Below are 24,676 nucleotides of genomic sequence, written 5' to 3'. Positions count from 1 at the left end.
ACCTAGAACCGGGTCGCGCTGCGGTTCGGAACCAGAAGACGGTTCGATCCAGAACCGGGTCGCGCTGCCGTTCGGAACCAGAAGACGGTTCGATCCAGAACCGGGTCCAGCCGAAGTGTTGGATTATTATTGTCCCCTGATCCGGTGCTGGACCGCGTGATGCTGCGGACCCTCTAGCGCACCTCCGACTCTGAGACGTTTTGGGTTTTGGTGACCCCCCCAGGACGCGCCTGTGCTTCTGGCGGTTCTTCTCCAGCACGCCGGTTCCGTTCACTTTGAGGATGTGGCTGTTGTTCCTCCTCACCCGAGTCGTCGCGGTGGCCCCGTGGACTCCGGCCGGTAGGTGCTTGTACGGGTACGCGTGGCGCGACAACGGGCGGAACGTCGGTCCATTCTGCATCATGTTGCCCCTCACCTGTTACTGCCCCGCCCCCCCCCTCCCCCCGCGGGAGCGCGTCTGCGCGGGTTCGATTTAGACGCGCAGCCTTTTATTGACTCTTATCCTGAAACACGAGAGACGCGTGTGATTGTTTAGGGATGACAAGACGCACGAAGACGCACAGAATCTCCGCAAAGTGAGAATTTCCCTCCGCGCGCGCGTCACGTCCAGATTCCTCCTTTTTTTTTGGAGCTTTTACGCGCGCTCCCGCTGAAGCTCAAGATAGGCGACAAGTAATTTATGAAATCATTCATTGAGAAAATGAAAGGCTGTTTGCGTGAGACGCTCCTCCGTGCGCGTGGAAGTGCACGCGAGGCACGCAGCGCCTCCTCTGTCGCGTAATCCTGGCGATAGGAGGAGAGGAGAGGAGAGGAGGAGAAATTACAGTTCCGGAGTTTGGCTCAGAAATGTTCTGTCACGTGATGGATCTATGACGACCACCGACCCCCCCCCCCCCCGAACTCCTCCGCTCTCCGCTAATTGCAACTTTCTCTCCCCCCAGCAGATAAATGCGGGGGGGTCATCGGCATCGAGGTCGCGGACTACCTGACCTCCCCGGGCTACCCCGGCGCCTACCCCCCCTCCCAGCAGTGCGCCTGGGTGATGACGGCCCCCGAGCCCGGCCAGAAGATCCTCATCAACTTCAACCCGCACTTCGATCTGGAGGACCGAGACTGCAAGTAAGAGCTCTCTCTCTCTCTCTCTCTCTCTCTCTCTCTCTCCTCCCCCCTAAATCCTGCCTGGATACAGGGTGAAACTCTGCCCCCTATTGGTCACCGAGGTCTCCGTCCGCTGGCGGAGGAGCGGCGGTTGAGGCCCGATGAAGAGGAGGGTCTCTCGTGTCTCTCCTGATGATGAGCCGAGTTTTCATTGATGGATTCGTTCCTTTCGGGAGGAAGGGCGAGTCGGCGTTTGTTCTGATTGTCGTTGTGGGTCCAGAACGGCGTCGGTCTCAAACCGACCTGCTGCTGGACGTGGGAGGGGAAACTCAAACCGGCGAGATCGGGATGATCAGAGGACAACGAGTCCCGGTTTCAACGCAGCAGCGCTTGTTTGGTGTAACGGCGTCTCAGCAGCACGCAGCCGTCGCCAGGGAAACGGCACCCGTGACATCATCTCGGTTGGTGCGGCTGCAGGCGAGGCGGCGTTTGGGTCAGAACCCAAGTTCACACAACATGCGTGTTTGACTCGGACACACACTCTGACCTGTGTGTGTGTGTGTGTGAGTCCTCACGGCAGCACACGCGTGCGTGTGTGTGTGTGTGTGTGTGTGTGTGTGTGTGCGTGTTCCTCGCCCCCATAAATAAGCCGTTTTTTATCGACTCCTGTCTCCTCCAGAAGCTCCGTAAGGCCCGGCGTAAATCACCGCCAGCCGGCGGGCGACGCCTCCCAGATGGGCTCCTCCAAGACTATTGGATCGGGTTTCCCCGCCGAGGGACTCGTAAAGCGCTGGGGTTCTGGACCGGTGGGAAGTAGCGTGTATCTTTTGCACACCTTCCCAAAAACAGGAGGGGTGGCTTCGGGAAAGCCTCGTTCAGAAATGACCTCATATAGGGGGGCGCCCGGGGGGGGGGGGGGGGGGGGGGCAGAGGTGTGGGGTAATCGTGTTTAAGCGCTTCATGAAACGCAGGAAGTCTTGCTGCTGCGTTTGGCGCCTCTGCTTCGCCCCGTTGGGCGGGGCTTATGCTGGATGCTAACGGGTGTAGCTTGTAGCTTCCCGACTTGGCAGGAATGGCGTTGTTTTTGGGAAGGAGTCAAATGTTCTCAATACGCCCATTTAGCCGGTTGGCGGGACGGCGGGACGGCGGGACGGCGGGACGGCGGTCCCACTCGAAAATACCGGGCCGTGATATTTAAGAGCCGCGTTTTCGTTGTTTGAGCTCCCAAACGCCATCCTGTCGGCGGCCCCAAACCTCTGCAACACTGACCTTTGACCCCCGGGAGAGGAGTCAGTCAAAGCTGCTTCCAGCCTCTCAGGTTTCATTGATTTCACTTTAAACCCAAACGCTTTAAAGCCTTACGACCATCTATGACATCATCGACCAGCGGCAGCGACCGCTCTATGATAGGAGCCACTTCTGAAGCTGAATTATTCAAATGTCAGTAAATATTTTATTCTCACGCCGTTTGTCCGATTCATCGGGTACTTGTAAAGTAATCTGATTATTAATTCATCATGAAACTTCGGTTTATCTTAAAAGCTTGAAAATGAAAGTGATTTTGGAGTTCAGGTTACAAAACCGCGGTTTAAATGTAAATATACGCCCCGCCCCCCCCCTCACATATCCTGTTCCTGTTTGATTCCAGTTCATTAAGTTACTGGACTGAACGTTTCTGAGATCAGAGAGGTCAGGTGTTTGTTCAGATAAGCTCCGCCTCCGCATCCAATCTAGAGCGACACCAGAACACTTCACCGACCTGTACCTGCCTCTACGTGCGCGTTGCCTTCACCGACCTGTACCTGCCTGTACGTGCACGTTGCCTTCACTGACCTGTACCTGGTTGCCGCTACGTGCGCGTTGCCTTCACCGACCCGGTGGAGGAAACCAGAACTCCGGCTCTCGTCTCTCTGCAGCAAATATTTGTCTAATGGACGGAAGGCTGAACTTTGAATCCTGCCATTGTTTAGATTGTTTAGATTTGCTTTCCTGAACCAATCAAACGTCCAAACGCCGCATTCCACAAGAACGGGTTCGCGCATACGAGGGAGCACGCGTGCACACGTACGTGCACGGACACGCAGGCAACAATGATCAGATTCCCCTCTCGTCAGCGACTGAAGACGCGTCGGATTAGATCCTTAATGAGCAGATTAGCGAGCGCGGCGCGAAACCCAGCGGTAATCCAGGATTTACACGACTCGCCGATCCGCCCAGAAGGACACACGACGCCGGACAGAAGGAGGACAAACGACCTCTGACCCCAGGGGCCCCGTTTAATTCAATTAAAACCCAATCCAGACATTAAAACGGCGTCCCTCAGGGTTCTATCATCGGTTCTGCTAGAATGGTTAATGTTCCATCTTTGGCACATGTCCCACTCGATCCAGATCCAGACCCAGACCCCATTGGATGGGGGTCCTCTGTGCTCCACACCCCCGGCTGTCACCTTTTGTCTCGTCATGCTAACGCACAGGCTAATGCTAATGGGAACTTTACCTCCTTGGAGGTGATGAACTCTGTTCGTCTGATTGGTCGATGTGAGCATTTCTGGACGTTGTTTCTTCTAAATATTTTAGCTAAAAGCGTGGGACTTCATTTGGGGGGGGGGGGGGGAGGGGTCACGTAAAACAAGAGCCGTTACAAACAAGCGTCCACCAGATGTTCTACGTCTACGTCTGACTGTAACGTGAAACCAGACATGTCCAGCGTGAGACATGTTGGGACGCTGCTCGTTGTCCAGCAGCTTTCAAACCCCGTCCAACCGGATCCCACCGGATCCAACCGGATCCAACCGGATCCCACCGGATCCCAGATGTGGAAACGCCCTCAAAAACACAAACCTGTAGTTCTAAACGCAGACAAACGGCTTTGACTTCTATCCTTGTGAATCTCTCAGCTTCTCTCCGCCAACGAACTGAAGCTCAGTGTCACAGTCGGGACGGGTCGCCATCGCTGGAGCAGAGGTCAGAGGTCAGTCAGCCGACCTCCTCTGATGAAGATGGACGTCTGTGGAGGTTTTGTCCTCTTAAACATGCGAGAAGCCGTCCCCTCTGAGAGTCCCACCGGGACAATGAGGCCTTTCTCAGCCGAGAGGAATGCGTTGGATCCGGGCAGCGGCGCTCCGGGGCGACCTCCCGGCGAGACGGCGAGGTGGACGGCGCTCCCGTGTTCAGACAAACAGATTAGAGTGTGTGTGTGGGAGGCTTCCACACACTCCACAAGTAATGAACTAAATCCATACGTGGATGCGGCAGGAGTCGAACATGACCCCGATCTTTCAGGTCGGCGCCGCAGCGCTCTGAAACACAAAAGCAGCAGAAACCCGGGGCTTTTATTTTGGCGGTGTGTGGGTGACGCTTTTATTGTGTTTGTCTTTAATCTCTTCGCTGCATCACGGCGAGCGGCGGCGACTCGGCGTTCATAAATCGCTCAACGGCTTCTGAGGAAATGGGCGTCGGCCTGAGAGCAGAATCGCCTTTGTGTCGGCCAATGGCTGGACAGGTGGAACCGCCGCTTCCGCCGGGTCCAGCCGGAGATTCCGAAGCTGCTCCTCGTATTCCCTAAAACACAGAGCTGCGTCTCTCCGACCTTGACGGGAAACTTCTCTCCTCTCCTCCCTCCGGGTCTCCAAACAGCCGCAGAGATGCTCTCCTCCTCCTCCTCCTCCTCCTCCTCCTCTGTCAGATTAAGACTTCCTAAATGAGAACACATCCCACCTCCTCTCCGTCGCCGTGGTTCCGTGTCGGCTCTTTCGAGGTGAAGGATGAGGATGTTCATGGCCCAGTTTCCTCGTGTGTGATCTCGCTGGTTTTAATGGGACGCTCAAGAGACAGAGAGAGAGTTTGGCTCCTCCCCCCTCCCTTAGGTAGAGGGTTTCATAAACCGACCGGCGCCTCCTCCCTTAAAACAACTCGCTTCACCTCCTTTAAGGTCTGGATGAAGGGATGAGAGAGAGAGAGAGATGCTGAGTCATCCCAGCTCCAGCTCCTCTTTGCAGGAGGTAAATGTGGACAAATTAAATCTGTAAACTTTATTCTTTAACTTTGTTAAATGGCCGCGTGTGTGTGTGTTGGGGGGGGGGGGGGGCACACCTGAGCATGCTAATGGGCTGTTATGCTTGGAGGTGGTCTCCTCATATAGCAGCCTAACAGGAGAGGAGGTGGGAGGAGGAGGAGAGCAGCGTGAACGCCCCCCTTCTCCCCTTCTAATGGAGACTCACCTGTGAGGTAAAACCCAGGGATTAAACCTTCATTTTAACTCTTCTTCACCCTGCAGGAATCATCTCCTGACCTTCCTTTCCTCCCGCCGCTGCCGGTCGCTTACTAAAACCGACATTCAGTCCACGTGCTTCCCGGCTAGCCCGTTAGCAGCGTAGCATTTAAACGCAAACATCTGGAGCGGCGGTCGCTTCGCCTTCAGCGAGCCGTTATCGGCGGACAGCTGCGTTCGGAGGAGCCGGCGTGGTTAATGAGTGACGGGAGGCGCTGGAGGAGGCATAGGAGGAGGCGCAGGCCTCAACACTCGGAGTGAGGAGTCGGACCCACTTCATTAAGAGGCCTGTCTGTCGCTGAGCGCCTGCAGAACACACGGCAGGTGGAGAACACCTTGTCTGTGTGCTGGTTCTGGTCGGGCTCCAGTGTGGAGGACAGGATCACATGCTTCCCGTTTCAGATCTAAAGAAGTCAGCTGATCTCCGGATGAAACCAGACATCAAGCTTTTTCCATGCAAAGGAAGTTAGAAGAGAAGACTTCAATCCGTCAACACGTCCAGCGGATCAGCTGATCGAGTTGGACAAACGGCGTTCCGAAATCAGGAAGCTTTTCAGTCTTAGTCAACTGCGTTGGGAAAACCGATTCCACTTCCTGTTTATGGCTTCGGTGTATTTTTAACTTCAGCAGCAGACGACAAAGCGCTTAGTTTGGCTTAATGTTTGGGGAACTGACCCGAGTCCAGCAGGAAGCTCAACCCGAATGTCCTCTGTCGCCCCCTGCAGGTACGACTACGTGGAAGTCTACAACGGCGGCGACGAGCTCTCGCCCATGTTGGGGAAGTTTTGTGGAAAGATCGCCCCGTCTCCGATCATCTCCAGCGGCAGCCAGCTCCTCATCAAATTCGTCTCCGACTACGAGACGCACGGGGCGGGGTTCTCCGTCCGCTACGAGGTCTTCAAGACAGGTGGGTGGACTTCAGGTCGTACAAACTTGTTTTAACATCCGTTGGACACAGAGGTCGCAGGGGAACGCCATGGCGAAGACCCGCCTCTCTGAACAATGCGATGTTTGAAGCTGCAAAGAACTTCCTGTAAGAAAAGTGACCATTGGAACACGCCCGCCCGCTGCGCCCCGCCCCTTACACCCCGACTCAGTTCTCCTCCGGTCTAAATGAGGACCAGATTCCTTGAATGACCTTTCAGAGAATGTGTCTAACGAGGCCCGTCCCAGACGCTCAGTCTGATTGGACGGCCTGTGAGTCCTGACTGTAGCAGGACGCTAGCGGGGGGGGGGGGGTCGACCTACATAAACAGGAAGTGGGAAGGATCCTCGCTCAAATGTCCTACTTTCGTATTTCCTGCTCTCCCCTGGGCCCACTTGAGGCGCTGCCAAACGGCGCCTCTCCCGTGACCTCGTCGGCTTCCACCAATGGGGGCCGAAGATAAATCAGTTCAAACGGGAACATGCGTGAGACTCCTCCCCCCCCCCCCCATTTTCTTTTTGTTTGCACCCTTGAGAGCAATAAGCGTCCAACCGACCAATCACAGGATCCAGGAATAGCAATCCCCAGGTGCACCTCATGTTGAGGGGTGAAATGGATCGACAGGTGCGTTTCGTTCTGGAGGGGGACCCCGACCCCCCTTCTGATTACGGGATGTGAGCCCAGTGGCGGGATGCTCCGAAAGTGGGTCAGCAGGAGGAACGCCGCTCTGTAGAAGAGGTGTGCGGTGATTTGTATCTGAGCCGCCACCCCTTCAGGTAGCTCATTAGCATGTCCCACAGCTCTAGGCTGGGATGAAGAGGGAGGAAGACTACTCCTGAAGCTGGAAATCAAACTGCTGTTTAACATGAAGAAGAAGGGAGGGGAGCTGTCGCGGCTAGCTGCTATTCTCTGATTGGCCGATGCCTCCTCTCTGCCAGGTGTCATTCAAGGGTGTTTTTTTGTGCGTCTCTGCGGCTGCTTTTGGATTCCAGGTGTGCGTCTGGGTTGTTCTGTGTCTGTGTGAGCAGACAGGTGCGCGGGACCCCAGACTCACTTAGCTAATGGGCTGCTTGTCCTTGGAGACGGAGGGTGACCTGCAGATGAGACGGATGCTCTGGCACAGAAACTGGGACAGTGTGTGTGTGTGTGTGTGCGTGTGTAGGTGTGTGTGCGTGTGTTGGCCTCAATATGGATCCTCCACTGTGTAACAAGTTAAGTCAGCACCTGTAGCCGCCTCCCTCTCACCGCATTTAAAATCCATTACAATCAGAGCAGCTTGTTGAAATTAGCTACTAGCTTGAGCTGCTACTAACATGAGCGGCTGCTAGCTTGAGCTGCTATTAACATGAGCGGCTGCTAGCTTAAGCTGCTACTAACATGAGCGGCTGCTAGCTGGCGCGGCTGCTAACATGAGCGGCTGCTAGCTGGAGCTGCTACTAACATTTAACAATATTAAATTACCAAAGTTCATGTTTCGGTGGTTAAATCAGATTTTAGAATTGGCTGGCTGTTTTCGTGCCAAACTTTATCCCGATGATTGGACTTAATTAACGACTGGAGGACGGCGATAAAGACACTGTTTCTTTGTTTCTGTCTGGCTTCATCCCTCCTGCTCTCCCTCTTTCTTTTCCTCTCTGTCATTACGACGAGAGAAGCTCTAACCGCGACCGCAGGCGGTCGAAGCCGTCGCTCCCTCTGTACCCAGAGGCAGGGCGCTATCCTCTCGGGGCGATGAAGAGGGCCCGCTGCAGCATCCTGGAACTATATTTGTGCCGGTTCTCTGGTTTCATTGCCGGTTTAAATCACAAACACATGTCTGAGCTGTTCGGCGGACAGCAGGAGAACCCCCGGTTGACTGAAGGGCCGTTAAAACGCGAAGATGAAAGAAGAGGGCGGTGAGGAGGGATGGAGCCAGTGAGAGATGAGAGCGACGCGTTGCCCGGACAACAGGCGTGCTGGAACGCGTTAGGCATGAAGCCTCTTTTGTGTTTGTCCCTGTTCTGTAGAAGCGTCTCTGTCTTTCTGAGACGTCTCGGCTTCCTGAGAGGGTCGAGCAGCGGGGACAACAGTTGGGTGTGGCCTCGGGCGCTATGGCGTTGAGCGGGGTCGGTTTACTGGTCGGCCTCGTGCCGGCGTTGCGGCTTCCTGTTGCTCCAAACGGTCGGGGATGGACGACGGGCTTCTACCGGGCTTCGCCTGAAAGCTCCTCCTCCTCGCCGTTCACCACGTCTCCCTTTCATGGCGCCACCTGTGTCAACAGTAAGCGGCCTCGGCGTGCGTTCCAGGTCACATCTGGCCGAGGCGCTCGCGCTCAGAGGTGTGCCTGACCTTCGCCCACCTCAACAGAGATCAGTCGGCGTCGCTTCTTGACGGCGGGAGGAGCGATGATGTCACATGGCGGCGGCGGCGGCGCTCTTTGTTTGTTTGACCTTTGATGCCATTAATCCCTGCGTGCATGAACCGTCTGATAATCTAACATCACGCCGGCGAACAAAACGAGACGTAAACGACGCGTCGGGCGGATCCAAGGCGGGGAGGTGTTACTCACGCGTGAACGGAAGCGCGAGAAACGCCGCCGGGTGTCGAATAACAGCAGATGTTGTTATTTAAGAGATCCGGTCGCCGCTAACGACGACTCCATCTGACCAGCGATGGATTATAGATCAAAGAACGAGACTCGGGCCCGCGGGCCTGGATCTGGATCTGGATCTGGATCAACCAGAGTCCGGTCTGGGGGTTGTCCCGGATGCTTCTCATCCTCCGTATCTTCTCCGCTGCAGGTCCGGAATGTTCCAGGAACTTCACGTCTCCCAGAGGCCTGATCAAGACGCCGGGTTTCCCCGACAAGTACCCCAACAACCTGGACTGCACCTTCATGGTCTTCGCCCCCAAGATGTCCGAGATCGAGGTGGAGTTCGACAGCTTCGACATGGAGCCCGACACCACGCCGCCGCCGGGCGCCCTCTGCCGCTACGACTGGCTGGAGGTCTGGGACGGCTTCCCTGCAGGTGAGGTCTGGAGGACGCGAGCCCAGGAGGTGTAGGAGGAACAAACAGCGCCGCGCCTCCTCTAATCGAGGCTGAGATCGGGGAGGATGAATGAGGAGGCGTGAGACGGACCCCCCCCAGCAGAGAGGAGGATGGATGGCTCCCCTCCAGCTCCGACTGAAGGGTGGAGGCGGAGGAGTGAAATAGATAAGGACAGGAGGACGGGGGAAGGGGGGACGGGGGGGGGAGTGTCTGCCTCCTTCTGTTGCTAGGAGAGTTTGTTGGGGGGGGCTTGATGACAGATTTACTTCCTGGGGTCTGGATGGACTCCGCCCCCCTTAGAAGGAGGCCTTTAGTTCCTGCTCCAGATGTATATTATGGTATGTATTATCTGTGGGTGTGGTCTCACCCGGCGCCGGATCACAGGTAGCGCTGCCTTGTATTCTGTCAGCTGTTACTCGTGTCTCTGCTCACATGGAGGCCATGAGCAGCAGACCCCGCCCCCTTCCCGTTCGGACGCCGTCTCTCAGCCTCCATTGTTGTGTAATTAGCCGGACGGCGTCCAGGTGAGCGCGGCACACCTTGGACAGGCCTGAGTGGGCTGCCAGGATACCCACAATGCTCAGCGCTGTGCCCAAAGCCCTGCCTGATCATTGGCATGGCGGGGAAGGCAAGGGACACAAAGGCTGGCAGGTAAACACGCTTCAAAGCCGCGCCAGGTGCACAACACGCCAGCACCGTGCGTGTGTGTGTGTTTGTTGCGTGTCCAAACATCCCATCGTGTTGTCTCTCATCAAAAGCAGGATTTTTATGTTTTGATCTGTTTTTAGAAAAATACGAGACGCGACGAGCCGACGCCCGCGGGGATCCGACCTCCGTTGGCGTTCATGATTTGAAGAAAGGAGTTGAAATATCAACAATTTTTAACGATGACATTTTTATAGAAAATAAAATAAATTGTTTCGATCTGAAATTCCTGACATTCCAGTGGACGGATTACAAAATAAAAGTCATCCAGTCTCGCTCCGACTGCGATGTTTGTGGAATAAACAAAGATCTATTATAAATGATTAAATGTGATTAAATCGTCACAACGGAGATGTTTTGTTCCTCAAAGGCATCCTTAATCCATTTCATGATCATTCTCGCCTTTATTTGTCTCTTAATTTTATCTTTGCCGTTTTTCACGCTGATTAAAGACACGTCACTTCAGACTGATCAAATAAAAGAGACGAGAGCGACGCCCCCCTGCAGCCGGGAAACCCCCGTTAAAGAGGAACTTGAGATTAAATTAAATGAGAAGTTACTGGATCTGTTCGGGTTGGAGCAGCTGGAGGTTTCTGGGAATGACCCCTGACCTTTGGGTCTTTTAAAGACCGGCCTGGAATAGATGAAGGTGATGATGATGATGGCGTTCAGGATTAGCGGGAACAGGATGTGATGTAAGCGTGACTCATTGGTCTCGTTTGGGAGGTAAATCTTTGCTCCGTCCCTTCGACGCCGCGTCTTCTCATTTTCACGGTTGTCCTATCCTGATGTCGGATGTTCCGTCACACATCCGGCGTGATGGATCCTCTTTAGCTCGGGCTAACAGAACCAAACAAACAAACGAGTGTTTCCCACCTTCGTCCTACCTTCGTCCCACCTTCGTCCTACCTTCATCCCACCTTCATCCTACCTTCATCCCACCTTCATCCCACCTTCGTCCCCGTCTGACAGGCGCTGCATCATCCTCGGAGGCATTAAGATAACCGACCTCCATTTTTAACGCTAGCGTTTAGACGTAAACAAAGAAAAGGAAAGTCAGGAAAGAAGGAGAAAGGATGAGAGGAGGAACTGACTGTCTCCTTCTCCCCCCCCCCCCCCCCCCTCAGTGGGTCCCCACATCGGCCGCTACTGTGGGCAGACGTCTCCGGGCCGCGTGATCTCCTACACCGGCATCCTGTCCATGACCATCACCACCGACAGCGCCATCGCCAGGGAGGGGTTCTCCGCAAACTACACCATCCGCGAGAGGAGCCTCCCCCCGGGCCACGAAGACGAGGGTGAGGAGCGAGGGGGGGGAGGGGGCGGGATGTTTCTGTGTCTGGATCGGTTTCAGCTGTAGGGGCCGGTCTGCGTGTGACCTTTGACCTCCGACCTCCGTGATTGGAGGAAGGGGAGTGCCCCGCCCCCCCCAGGGATTCATAGTTTGTAGAGAATAAATAACATGTTCACTGAGAGAAAAATATAAAGTTCTTCCCTCTCGAGATGATTTATGATCAGGATTGATTCGAATTAATTTAAACGCACAAATATCTTTAATGTTGTTTAAAGCTGAAGCCTTCTTCTTCTTCTTCTTCTTCTTCTTCTTCAACGCAGCACTGGAGCTGGTTAACTTTGTTGAGGTTTAATCTCAGTGGAACATTTTAATCCATTTAAATTCTTTATTTTTAATCATATATCCTTCTTTCACGGTTTATTTCATTTTTCCCGTGCTGAGAAAACGATCCGTGTCAGATTTATCTTTAAAGAACAGATGAAAAATGGAAAACGTTGTTTTCGTACATGGTTCTGATCCGAATCCGGACCTGAATGTGATTAAACGTGAACAGATCTAATCTCAGAGATGGAAGTTCTACTTTTAGCTTCACTCCTCAGTTTGTTTCGTTTGTGTTTGCCGGTTCCTGCCGGTTCCTGCCGGTTCCTGCCGGTTCCCTCCAGAGGTCACGCTGTGCTTCTCGCCCTCTCTTAACCCCGACCCCGGTCACCCGGTTTAGGAATGCGAGGTGCGTTTATGTGGCGTCCCACAGCGGCCGACGTTCACGGCTCGCACATTAAAGACACAAAAGCAGTGAGAGAAAACACGATGAAGCTGATGATGAAGGACGGCTGGAGCTGGCCTGGGGGGGGGGGGGGGGGTCGACCCCGACAGTAACAACCTTTGTGTCGCTGCTGACGGCCCGTCAGGAGTCAGACGCTGATATCCTGCAGTGGAATTACAGTCTTCTCTTGATCCGTCCCGGCGTGGACGTCGCCACATGACCTCCTGCTGGTTTTACGTCCTCTTTGTCTTTTCTGATGGACATTTGGGGGGGGGGGTGAAATCACGCCTGCTGCTGGAAGACTGTGAGAATCTGAGCAGAATGTCAGCTGCTGGGTTAAAAAAAAAACATTCCAGGCAAAGGTTCTCTGATAAATTATTATTATTATTATATTATTGTGATGATCAGCAGAAAAAGCACGTTTCCTGCCGTGATCTGGAGATTCTGTGAGAAGACTTTGTCCTCATTCATTTGTGGAACTGGAATGACGCGTGTTTGTGTCCCCCCGTAGACCTGGTGTCTCCAGACGCCCCCCCCCAGCCCTGATCACACACATTCCCTCTTCCTTCCCCAGACAGATGTAAACAGGACTTTGATGTCACGTGGCTGTGACATGCTACGATGTCCATTTTCATCTGTAGCACATCAAAGTCTTTGGGGTGTTTGTTATGAGCATTTAAAAAAGAAATGACTCCTCCCTGGTAAACAGTCGCCAAGGCAACATGACTATAAAAAATATAACTTAGAGCGATGTCTGACACAACAACCTTTAAATCACCCCAATAGATGCACAAAAATACCCAAAGATCCTCCAAAGATCCTCCAAAATCCTCCAAAGATCCTCCAAAGATCCCCTAAAGATCCTCCAAAGATCTCCTAAAGATCCTCCAAAGATCCTCCAAAGATCCCCTAAAGATCCTCCAAAGATCCCCTAAAGATCCTCCAAAGATCCCCTAAAGATCCTCCATGTACCAGATTTGTCGTTGTTGGCTCCAGGGACTGAACGGCGACAGGAAGTGGCGTTTTAGCTTCAAGTTTCTTCGTGATAAATTCAGAAGAAATTCGTTTGATCTGATGCCGGTGATAAACGTATTGATTACCTTGATAAACGTGAACAGAATGATTGAGTGTCCCTCATGTAGGACCTGATGATGAGCTTCTCCTCGGTCGAGGCGCGGGACTCCGCCCCTTCCTCCCTGGGATATCTGGGGGGGTTTATGTAGGACCTGATGATGAGCTTCTCCTCGGTCGAGGCGCGGGACTCCTCCCCTTCCTCCCTGGGATATCTGGGGGGTTTCAGAGGAGAACAACGTCCCGTTATTTCTGCTGCCGTGGTCTGCGAGGAGAAACTTGTGATTCTCATCACAGTGTTTTTATTGGTTCTCGGCTGATGCCCTGGAAACCGGGTCATGAGTCCGTCCCCGTAAAACACTGAGCGTTCTGTTGGCTCGCAGGATAAAGGACTTTTGTCACATGGGACGCGACTTTTGATTGGGTCAACTGTTGTTGGTTTAAATGATCTTGTTGTTAGGAACCAGCGGTTCTGCCTCAGATAATTATAACGGAATAAATTCAATTCACTTCATCTTCAAGCATTACATCAATTCGTTTTAGGCAACGCTTCGAGTTCTAATTGTCCCCCCCCCCCCCCCCCACCTTTAACAGCGTTTGCCTGCATGGAGCCACTGGGGATGGAGTCGGGGGAAATCTCCTCGAAGCAGATCACCGCCTCCTCCCAGTATAACTTCAACTGGTCTCCTGAACGCTCCCGCCTGAACTTCCAGGAGAATGGCTGGACGCCCTCCGACGACACCGTCAGGGAGTGGATTCAGGTCTGAAAGTCCTTCTTATTGGTCCTCATTTCAGAGTCCGGTGTCTAAATGTTGTTGGTTCTGATTCACGTGATGTCTTCAATCGGAGCTGGGTTGACCCGAGACGTTGTCCTCCTCCTGTGCCCAGAACCACAGAGGAGGAGACACGCCAACATGCATTAATTATGGAGATCTGCCTCTGCCTCATTATAAATTATAATTAGAAACGAGGCAGTTTTGTGTAACTGCTGCAACTTTAGCTTTGGCTAAAGCTAGCCTAAAACCTGGAGCCTTTAGTGCCGGTCGACATTCAGTATAAACGTCGTGTACTTTCCTAGTTCTGGTTGTCGCTGCTGTTCTGCCTCTGAGCTGACATGACATAGAGTTAGCAGCTAAGTTAAAGAGCATTGAGGAGACCCTCAAGGCCCTATCTTAGAGCCCCCTTTTTTCCATTAATTATCAACACGCTGGATTAAATATTTTTGCTCTGTTTTATAATTACGGCGACTTTGAACCAAATAAAAACTGCAGTTCTCAAATGCTTTAAGGCTTCAACCAAATCAAGGCCAGCAAGCTGAATGAAACCATCTTACAGAAGCAGATAAGATAAGACGAGACTGTATTTATCCCGACAGGGGACAACCGTTAGCGCGGCTGGACTCGAGGGCCGTTCCATTGTCCGTGACGGGAACTTGGAGAAGGAAGACTCACAATGGCCCTTGTACTAATAACAGACGCGCAGTTCCTTCCCGTGGGGGGTTGCAACAGAACAGGAAGTGGACGGGAAGAGGGCCTTCGTGTCAGATTAGTAGGAACTCTCTATTGTCTGTCTGGGGACTGGTTCTAGCTACCGGGCCCCAGATCGGCCCGCTGGGATGGACATGAAAGGCTGTTTAATAGAGCTAATGGGTTCATGTTGACAGAGCCGGAAATCACTGCAGCGTCCAATAAGATGCCTGGTGTTCACAATCAATAAGCCAATAATGATCGATAACCCGCAGCTGATCCCGCCCTCCAGACAGGAGAACGGGAATCACTTAGCTTTAATGCTACTTGCTGTAGTTCTTGTTGGCCCCCCGCTAGCTTGGTTAGCTGCACGGGGATCCCTCCTCCACGGACGGACCACCCCCACGCCTCTGGGATTTATGGCCCCGGAACGCCGTGCCCCCCCCCGTTCACCAGCTCGGCGAGGCATTTGAGTCATGACTGGTTCTTTCTGTGAAAAGCTTTTCGCTTTATGTGATTAAGTGTTTTGCGTGACATGCCCTGCAAAGCGGGGTTTGTCTGCAGGCTTTCCATTCATCTTACTTCAGAAGGAAATTATGACTCGGTTAATTCCTGCTCCCCCCCCCCCCCCCGCCTAAACGCCTCCATTATTCATTTAAAGGCGGTTATATTTTATTGGCGCTGTTTTCAGGTCACTATTCATCGGGCCGACGTTGAGCTCTTATTTCTTATTTCGTTTGCATTGAAATGGAAAGAATCCGTATGAAGCGATGATTTCCGGAGATATAAACGGCATTGCCTTTAAGAAAATACTCCACATTTGTACTTTTACGACAAAGTCATACGAGCTTCAAAAGTACCGTCCAGTATAAAGTCATAAAGAGCTGCAGCATTCTGGCGTCGGTCGTCCCGGAAACGTCCCGTCTCCACAGGCCGTCGTAAATCGTCCTGTTATTGAAGACCCAGGAAAGGCTTCCTTCCTGATGCCTGCAGGTATTTATAGACGCCCTGCCGTTTGTCTTCAGGACGCCATCAGGAAGAGCTCAGGCCTCATCTGGAGAAGACATTTAGGGCCTGGTGTTGTGGGAAACTAGAAGACAAAGGATCCTCCAGAGGCCCTCAAAGGGGCTCAATGCAGACGGGACCTCTGGAGGACGCCGAACAGCCCTTAACATGTCAATAACCCAAAGAACCGCAGGAGCACCGAGGGGGGGGGTAGAAATAAGAACTAGAGAAACGCTCTGAGAGCACAGACCTCCCCCAAGCAGCTCGTTCCCCTCCTAACTGGATCTACACCGTCCACACGGTGATCTGGATCAGCACCAGAAGGTTCTAGATTGTTCTCGGTATCTTTATACACCAACATGAAAAGTCAAAGTGAATCAGAGCTGATTTTTGAACCCATAAATGGGTTTTATTTTTTTCTGACCTCATTCTGGATCAGAACCAGAACCATCTCCTGGATGATCTTTATTTACGTGTGCTATTAAAGGATTCTGGTTCTGGTTCTGATTGAAGCTTCAGAAGAGAAGCGAGCGACTGGAGATCTGTCTCTCACGGTCACTGCTGGGGCACTTTCCTGTTTTGGCAGGAAGTAGCGGCGCTTTCCTTCGGCCCTGCCAAGCGCGGCGCAATTAGGAGCTTGATCATTTCATTTGGCGTTTTGATTAGCATCTACAGAAGACACGGAACTCTGCTTGCTCCAACGCCGCCGTCGCCTCCCGGGGGTCTCCCGTCGTCTGTGACGCGTAATGGCGCTCCGTGCATCGCCGGCGTCCCACCTACTGACGCGCTGCGTGTTTCCAAACAGCATTTTATGAAGCATTAAAGTCTCGATTCGTTCGTTTCCTGGGCGCTTTGCCCGTTTCCGGGTCGCGGGTCCTGCTGAATTTGACCTGATGTCCTAACTTCCACGTCGTGTTCTCATTTTAAATTCCCGTTCCAGGCGTTCCGTTATCGCCGGCGCGCTCTGGCGATAAATATCAGTTTCATCTTTTAAACTCTTCTGTGCCGCGGTGAGACGGAACGTCTCGACCGTCTGAGCGCGTCTTATCTGCTGTTCATCTCGCGGATCGTTGTTCCGGGCACGCCGTGCAGCGCGGCCGCGAGGCGCCACGGCGCCGCCGTAATCTCGCTGAGCGCGGGAAACCGCGGCTGAAACGACACGACCGCGCTCGCTGATTTAAAAACCTTCCGTCTTCCACCTTTCTGAGATTATTCAAAACGGAAAGCTGGAATGTGGCGTCTGGTCGGTTCTCCCGGCGACTGGAAATGTGCGATCCAATTAGCCAGCTGCTGTTCAGCGGCCGCAATGATTTATTTCCTCTTCAAAAATCCGTTTAGAACGAATCAGCTTCCCTCCCGCCTGCGGTCTTCATGCTAAGCTAGGCTAAGATGGACGTCTGTACTCAACAACAACAATTCATTCACTTCCTCTGTCCTACAGGATCATGATCAATAAAAGTTAGAGAGATAACTCAAAAGGTTACGGACAGATCTGGATGACATCTTCGGGAAATGTTGGGAATGCTACCGGGAACAGACGATTACATTTGGGAGATCCTGGATCACTTTGAAATTTTAGTAAATGGAGCTTCAACATTTATCTCCGTTGATTATTCACCACCGATGTTTATGGAATTTGAGACAGTCGTGTAGGGGGAGGGGGGGAGGGGGGAGGGGGGGGGGTCTCTATCTCACCACCGAATGTCAATACCTTAATACCTGAGGAAGCAGATCCAGTTGAATTCGGGGTTAATTTTCACAGCAGAAGGATTTCCTTTTTGGACCCTTTCAATAATCTCTCTCTGATTCGCTCCACAAAGGAGCTTCTGTTTCTGCCGCCTCACCGAGACGAGGACAAACTGATTTGTTGTCTCTTCTTTTATGTTTAAAGAATCTAAAAATATGAATAAAATGACCTTTATTTTTGTTGTAAATCATATTTTAGGAGGGCCGAGCTGCTTTTCCAAGTATTGCTCTCACTCAAACTGATCCATCATTTGTTTTCTCCGACACTAGGGGAGTTCCATCTCCCCGGCTGTCCACTGTGAGTTTCCCCCCATCGTCTCGCGTTCTCTGTGCTTCCAGGTGGATTTGGGATTTCTCCGATTCGTCGGCGCCATCGGGACGCAGGGAGCGATCTCCAAGGAGACCAATAAGCAGTACTTCGTCCGCTCGTACAAGGTGGACGTGAGCTCCACCGGCGAGGACTGGGTCACCGTGAAGGAGGGCCCCAAACAGAAGGTAGCGAGGGGTCGCCACGGCGACGTCAGGGCGGTCTCTCGTCTCATGTTGAGTAGAACCAATAGCAGAATCTCACGAGATCAGAACCAGCTGATCTCCGCATCACGGCGTGAGTCAGCAGGGGGGGCTCCGTGTAAAGCTTTTACGTGCCGAGTTAGACACGCTACTGTCATGTGGAGCCTCCGTACAAAAGGGCATCTCAAAAACAGTAGCATTAGCTTTAGCATTGTTGTAATTTAGCTTAAGGAGCTGACATTCTTAGCAATAACAGCTACAGTTAACGGATCAGGCTGTCTCCGGCCATCCTCAGCTACACACGGCCGATGCTGATGGGCGAATGCAGCCTCCAATCAGCGCGCCCCTGGGTTCTGATTGGCCCATTTGCATTCAGCTGTGTTAGCATTAGCAGCGGCCGTAACGGTAGCAGGTGTGATGGCATTTAAAGTAAAAGGGAAACACAAATGTATGTTCTTGTCTTTGTTTTCTTTTCTTGAGATCTTTCAAGGGAACCACAACCCGACGGATGAGTTCCGGTCTCCGCTCCCCAAACAGACGCTGGCCCGTTACGTCCGCATCCGCCCTCTGTCCTGGGAGCAAGGCATCTGCATGCGCGTTGAGATCTACGGCTGCAGAACATCAGGTAGCGCTAACATGCGTCAACTAGCGGCTAACGCCATCTGAATGTCGGCAAGTCCGGCACGCACACAGGCTGAGGAGGTACGGCTACATTAACTAGCGTTAGCTCTCAGCAGGCTAGCTCCTGTTAGCTCATGCAGGGTAAATGTTAAATAAATCCACACATGTTGCCGGTTCAAACTGGAATGAATGAGATGTTACTGGGACACACGCCGGCCTAAACTGGGTCTAATGATGCCCCTGTCTTCGGAGACAGAGCCCTGGGGGCCTCCATAAAACACAATAAGTAGCTGTAAATTCACATTATTGAGGAATTTGCATCTGCTGGCGTTTCCGTTAAGCAGCAGACGTCCTCTGGAAGCGTTTGTCGAGCATCGCACCGAGCCCAGGGCTGCTGGAGGCCGGATATGAGGCGGAGATAAAGGCTTACGGCCCGGCTCGCGCTGACTGGGCCATTGTGCCCACGTATTTTCATTAACTTGTCTTATTCTGAGAAACACCCCCCCCCACACACACACTAATTATCCCAGTTTATTAAATACTTGAACCACGCTGGGGAAAACAGACTGGCCTGGCTGTTCAGCAGCTTGTGGCGTCGCCTCGCGGCCTCGCGGCGCCCCCCCTTCAACGGGCGGCCCGGTCGGTGTCGGGAGCCCGTTGAAGGGACTCCGAACCGCCAACGTGTGCCAAGGACGCCGCGACCAGCTGCCTCCCGGCTCCGCCTGCGCAAATCGATTTGGATTGCTTGAAGTGAACGGTCTCCAATCTGCGGTTTAAACTCGCTGGGTGGCGCCCCCTACGGGGCATCAGCTTTGATGACGCTCCCGATGCTCTCTTTCTCTGGTCAGACTACCCGTGTTCCGGGATGCTGGGGATGGTGTCGGGACAGATCTCCGACGCCCAGATCAGCGCCTCGTCGTACGCCGACCGAGGCTGGGTGGCGGAAAACGCTCGCCTCCTGACGGGAAGGTCGGGATGGACCGGCCAGCAGGTCAAGCAGCCCTTCAGAAACGAGTGGCTGCAGGTGAGTCCAATGAGTCTTCCTCTTCTTTAGCATGTAATCATTGATCAGGTGATACCCTCCCCCCCCCCATCAGGTGGACCTGGGCCAGCACAAGATGCTCAGCGGCGTGGTGATCCAAGGAGGGAAGCACCGCGACAGGAACGTCTTCCTGAAGAGATTCAGGATCGGCCACAGCCTGGATGGAGCAGACTGGACCGTCGTCAAGGAGGAGAACACCACCAAGAACAAGGTCGGTCCAGCAGGCCCTCGATCAGAACACGTAATCAATAGGAGGCGGAGCTTAACCGCTGCTCGGGCTGACGCCGTGGAGACACTGAGGATTTGAACACCAGCTTTTACAAACGTTTAGCTACAGCGGAGATTTGAACTTTATACGAATCTGAAGGGCGGGTTCTGGCGGGTTCTGGGTTGATGCTCCAGAACCGAACGTCCTCTGACCCATCAGTGGAGGCTCGTCTCCTGCTTCGGCTTTTTGCGACTCTGACACGTCTGACTTCGCTTTCAGATATTCATCGGGAACCAGAACCAAGACACCCCGGAGGCGAGGTCGGTGGGCCCCGTCCTGGCCCGCTTCGTCAGGGTCTACCCGGACAGAGCCACCAACGAGGGCATGGGCCTCCGGCTGGAGCTGCTGGGCTGCGAACTGGACGGTGAGCAGTCGTCGTAGAACGTTCGACATGCAAGCGGAACCTTAAGGAACGTTGCTGGTCCGGTCGGCGAGCAGGGATCCGCTTCAGGCTTCTTATCTGCACTCTAATTAGAGAGGCTGACGGACGCCATGGCAACGTCCTCCTCTCCTGCTGCAGCGGTGGGAGATAGAGGGGAGGACGGGAGGACGGGATGGGGGAGGCTCCGGTTGCCCACGGAGGAGAACGATGAGATCGGTGAGGGAGGAGGGGATGGAATTCTGGATCGGGAGTAGCGGCGTGGGTTCTCTCCAGGTTCCTCCAAAAGGAAAGATCCAAACGTGCTGCAGGTTCCGCCGCCGTGTTCTCTTCACGGCGCTGCAGGAGGAACATCTCGATATTCCGGGCCTGAACCGATGGAGACTGACGAAGGAGACTTTCTAATCGCATGACATCGTGCTTCCTTCTCTCCGTCTCCCCGGTCAGACATGACCACCGCTGGCCCCCCCACCACGCCCGCGGCCTCCACGCCTCCCGTGACCACGTTCGGAGCGACCCCCGTTCCCGGCGCCACCACCCTGGCTTCGGACTGCGAGGACGGACGGGGGGACTGTGGCGGACGGACCGAAGCCACGGACGACTACAACTCTGTCACAGGTGAACGCTCCTGTCGTTTCATTGGACGAAAACTAGAACAAAAATACACAAATCTTCCTTTGTGTTTCTGTTTTCTTTTGTTCGCTAAATTAAACGTCCCTTTTAGCGCCTTAAATAAATCCTCCTCCCTCGCCAGCCCTTTTCATTTCTCCTGATAGCCGAGCTTCTTATTGATTTCATCTAAACTGAGGTGAATTCAGCGTGTTTCGGCATCTGTGTGGGCGGGGCCAAACCACATGACCTTTGACCCTGCTCTGTCTGTCCCATCTGTCTCTTGGCAGCAGGCGTAACGGCGGTGGAGCCCATCATGGACAATATACCAGGTGAGAGCGCCTCCGCCTCTCGTCTGATTGGCTCCTCTTTCCTCTTCTCTTTTTCTACCCATAATCCTCTCTGCCTCCGCTGGAGTTGAACCACTTCCAGGCAGGGTTGCTGGGTCAGCGCATGAATTCAGCCAGCGGTCGCATCATTCAGCGTCGCCGTGGGAGTGAAAGGCTTTTCCATCGCCGCGGTTCACAGATGAGACTCGCTGCTCGGCGACACGGCTGGACGGCGCAGAGAAGCGTTGATGGATTGGCCCGGAAACGCTCTGCGTTGTTTTCCATCATGTTTTTAAGCGAACGAACCGACAAATCTAATTTAACAGCAAGAAAACATTATTCAAGCGAACAAGAGAAGAATTTAGGCCTCGTGCACGTCTGAGGCTTCACAGCGTCTCTGCAGCTTCACAGCGTCTCTGAAGCTTCACAACGTCTCTGCAGCTTCACAGCGTCTCTGAAGCTTCACAGCATCTCTGAAGCTTCACAACGTCTCTGAAGCTTCGCAGCGTCTCTGAAGCTTCGCAGCGTCTCTGAAGCTTCACAACGTCTCTGCAGCTTCGCAGCGTCTCTGTAGCTTTGCAGCGTCTCTGAAGCTTCACAGCGTCTCTGCAGCTTCACAGCGTCTCTGAGGCTTCACAGCGTCTCTGCAGCTTCACAGCGTCTCTGCAGCTTCACAGCGTCTCTGAAGCTTCGCAGCGTCTCTGCAGCTTCGCAGCGTCTCTGAAGCTTCGCAGCGTCTCTGCAGCTTCGCAGCGTCTCTGAAGCTTCGCAGCGTCTCTGAAGCTTCACAGCGTCTCTGCAGCTTCACAGCGTCTCTGCAGCTTCACAGCGTCTCTGAAGCTTCACAGCATCTCTGAAGCTTCACAACGTCTCTGCAGCTTCACAACGTCTCTGAAGCTTCACAACGTCTCTGCAGCTTCACAGCATCTCTGAAGCTTCACAACGTCTCTGAAGCTTCGCAGCGTCTCTGTAGCTTTGCAGCGTCTCTGAAGCTTCACAGCGTCTCTGCAGCTTTGCAGCGTCTCTGTAGCTTTGCAGCGTCTCTGAAGCTTCACAGCGTCTCTGTAGCTTTGCAGCGTCTCTGTAGCTTCGCAGCGTCTCTGAAGCTTTGCAGTGTCTCTGAAGCTTTGCAGCGTCTCTGAAGCTTCGCATCGTCTCTGAAGCTTCGTAGCGTCTCTGAAGCTTCACAACGTCTCTGCAGTTTCACAGCGTCTCTGTAGCTTCGCAGCGTCTCTGAAGCTTCGTAGCGTCTCTGCAGCTTCGCAGCGTCTCTGAAGCTTCGCAGCGTCTCTGCAGCTTCGCAGCGTCTCTGAAGCTTCGCAGCGTCTCTGAAGCGTCGCAGCGTCTCTGAAGCTTCGCAGCGTCTCTAAAGCTTCGCAGCGTCTCTGAGGCTTCGCAGCGTCTCTAAAGCTTCGCAGCGTCTCTGCTTTTAGGCTTCGGATTAGCAATCAATGAGAAGACGGGAGACGATTCCTCTGCGTCGGCTTTAATCCTCCTTCATGGACACACTCCTCTTCTTCGCAGCGTACTTGTGGTTCGCCTGCAACTTCGACGACTCCTCGTTCTGCGGCTGGACCGGCGAGACCGGATCGGGCGCCGAGTGGCTCATCCGGTCCAGCGTGGCCCCGGCGGTCCACCGGAGCCCGCCCCTCGACCACACGGGTAGGACGCGTGTGTTCGTGTCTGTATTGTGTTTCCGTGCAGAATGTCAGAGGGGGAATATATTTAAATAACGCACTGTCTGTGCTGCTGGGGAGTAACCACGGCGACGCTTCAGAACAACAGGAAACCAACAACATTCAGCTGTTATGGAAATGTTTCCGTGTTTCGCCTCATCATTTAAACCCCGCGGGAGTCGCTCGCCGTGTTCGACCTCAAACTACGAGCTCCAGGTCAAAGTCTCTGGAACGAGAAACACTTTTATCTAAAATCATTTAAGGTCCTAGAAATAAATTAAGAGTGATCAAAAAAGAACAACACCTGACGCTTCACAAGCAAACAGAACAGAAAGTGAGCGTGGCTTTAATTAGCGCAGCAGATGTTACAGATGCTTTAAAGGAGCGAAGGCCTTGAACACGTTTGTCACGTCGCTGCTCGCCGGCGTTCTCTCCATCCGACCCGCTGGGACGGATGTTCCCGAGCAGACAGCAGCAGCTCGGAAACGAACGGCTTCTCCTTGATTTCTTGACTTAACCAGATCACAAGTAAAGAAAAATGAAACGTGCTGATCCGGAGACATTTATTCTCACCGGGTCCTCAGTTTGATGTCTTCTGGAGTTATTTTTAACCGAGCTTTCGCTTCAGAATGTATTTCACGTTCATGAAATAGAGTGACGTTTTTAGAAACTCTTCTTTAAAGCTTATTCTCAAACATTAATGTCTGTTTTCTTCATAAATGTATTACCGGCTCATTCTCAGCGCCGATGTCTCTGCAGTTGTGTTTTTTACCGGAGGCCGTCAACGCAACACGCGTCTTCCCTTATTCTCTGCTGCCCCCTGCAGGCGGACCGGGGAACTACATCTACATGCAGCCGAGCGACTCCAGCACGCCGCCTCGACCAGGTGAGGCCGGTGATGAAGAGGAGCGGGTGGCCCGGCTGGCCAGCCTGCCCATCAACCAGGACGCGGACCTGTGCATGTCCTTTTGGTACCACATGTTCGGGGGCCGCGGGGGGGCCCTCCGCATCAAGCAGACGAGGGACGCGGACGGGGGGGCGCAGCTGCTGTGGACGGTCACCGGACACCTGGGCGGCAGGTGGAGGGAGGGGCGCGTTTTGCTCCCCCACTCGAGTGCCTCCTACCAGGTAATCCGATCCGGGACGGGTCAGCCTCCGAGGTGGGGGGGGGAGGGGGGGGGGTCATCGTCAGCTGTTATCAGTTTATCGATGATCTCGATCTTGCGTGTCTCAGGTGATTGTGGAAGGCGTGACGGACAGCCGCGGGGGGGGCCACATCGCTGTGGATGACATCCGGATCGTGGACGGGCTCCACGCCGAGGCCTGCAGGGGTTAGCATGACGTCGTCGTCCCCGATAGCGACGCCATTTTGTTTTATATTTGTACTGTGTAAAGTAACGGAGGCTGTTTCTTCCCCTCCGCTTCCCGAAGCTTCTGTTTCTCCACCGACTGAGATCTTCATCCCACGTAAGAACATCATCATCATCACCATCATCATCGTCATCAGTGAATGCACCACGTTAAAGCGTGGTGCATTCACTGATAATCCGACATCTCCGAACTTCATCCTAAAGCCGCCTCTCCCTCCCGCAGCGATGGGCCCCCCCGTGGAGGAAGGCAGGGAGCTCGACAGCCCGGGAAACATGCTCAAGACCCTGGACCCGATCCTCATCACCATCATCGCCATGTCCGCGCTGGGCGTCTTCCTGGGCGCCATCTGCGGCGTCGTCCTTTACTGCGCGTGCTCGCAGGGCAGCATGACGGAGCGGAACCTGTCCGCCCTGGAGAACTACAACTTCGAGCTGGTGGACGGCGTGAAGCTAAAGAAGGACAAGATGAACGGACAGACGAATTACTCGGAGGCGTGA

The 24,676-nt window shown here is 53.6% G+C and overlaps 1 protein-coding gene across 1 annotated transcript; it reads left to right on the top strand.

Annotated features, from left to right (window-relative positions):
• Positions 1–281: 281 nt before the first annotated feature.
• On the top strand, positions 282–24,676 carry nrp1b (neuropilin 1b). The gene is made up of 18 exons (XM_068748992.1): positions 282–339; positions 945–1,119; positions 6,096–6,277; positions 9,076–9,303; positions 11,157–11,327; positions 13,752–13,918; positions 17,714–17,869; positions 18,365–18,509; positions 19,354–19,529; positions 19,603–19,758; positions 20,035–20,179; positions 20,642–20,812; positions 21,094–21,135; positions 22,657–22,794; positions 23,635–23,936; positions 24,043–24,139; positions 24,240–24,275; positions 24,402–24,676. Exons 1-18 carry the CDS (start codon positions 282–284, stop codon positions 24,674–24,676), a joined length of 2,820 nt encoding a protein of 939 aa, XP_068605093.1.

Source organism: Brachionichthys hirsutus, chromosome 15 (assembly GCF_040956055.1).
Source record: "Brachionichthys hirsutus isolate HB-005 chromosome 15, CSIRO-AGI_Bhir_v1, whole genome shotgun sequence".
NCBI classification, from domain to species: domain Eukaryota; kingdom Metazoa; phylum Chordata; class Actinopteri; order Lophiiformes; family Brachionichthyidae; genus Brachionichthys; species Brachionichthys hirsutus.
The sequence above is the reverse complement of the archived record's forward strand: the minus strand, read 5'-3'. Positions and strand labels throughout refer to the sequence as shown.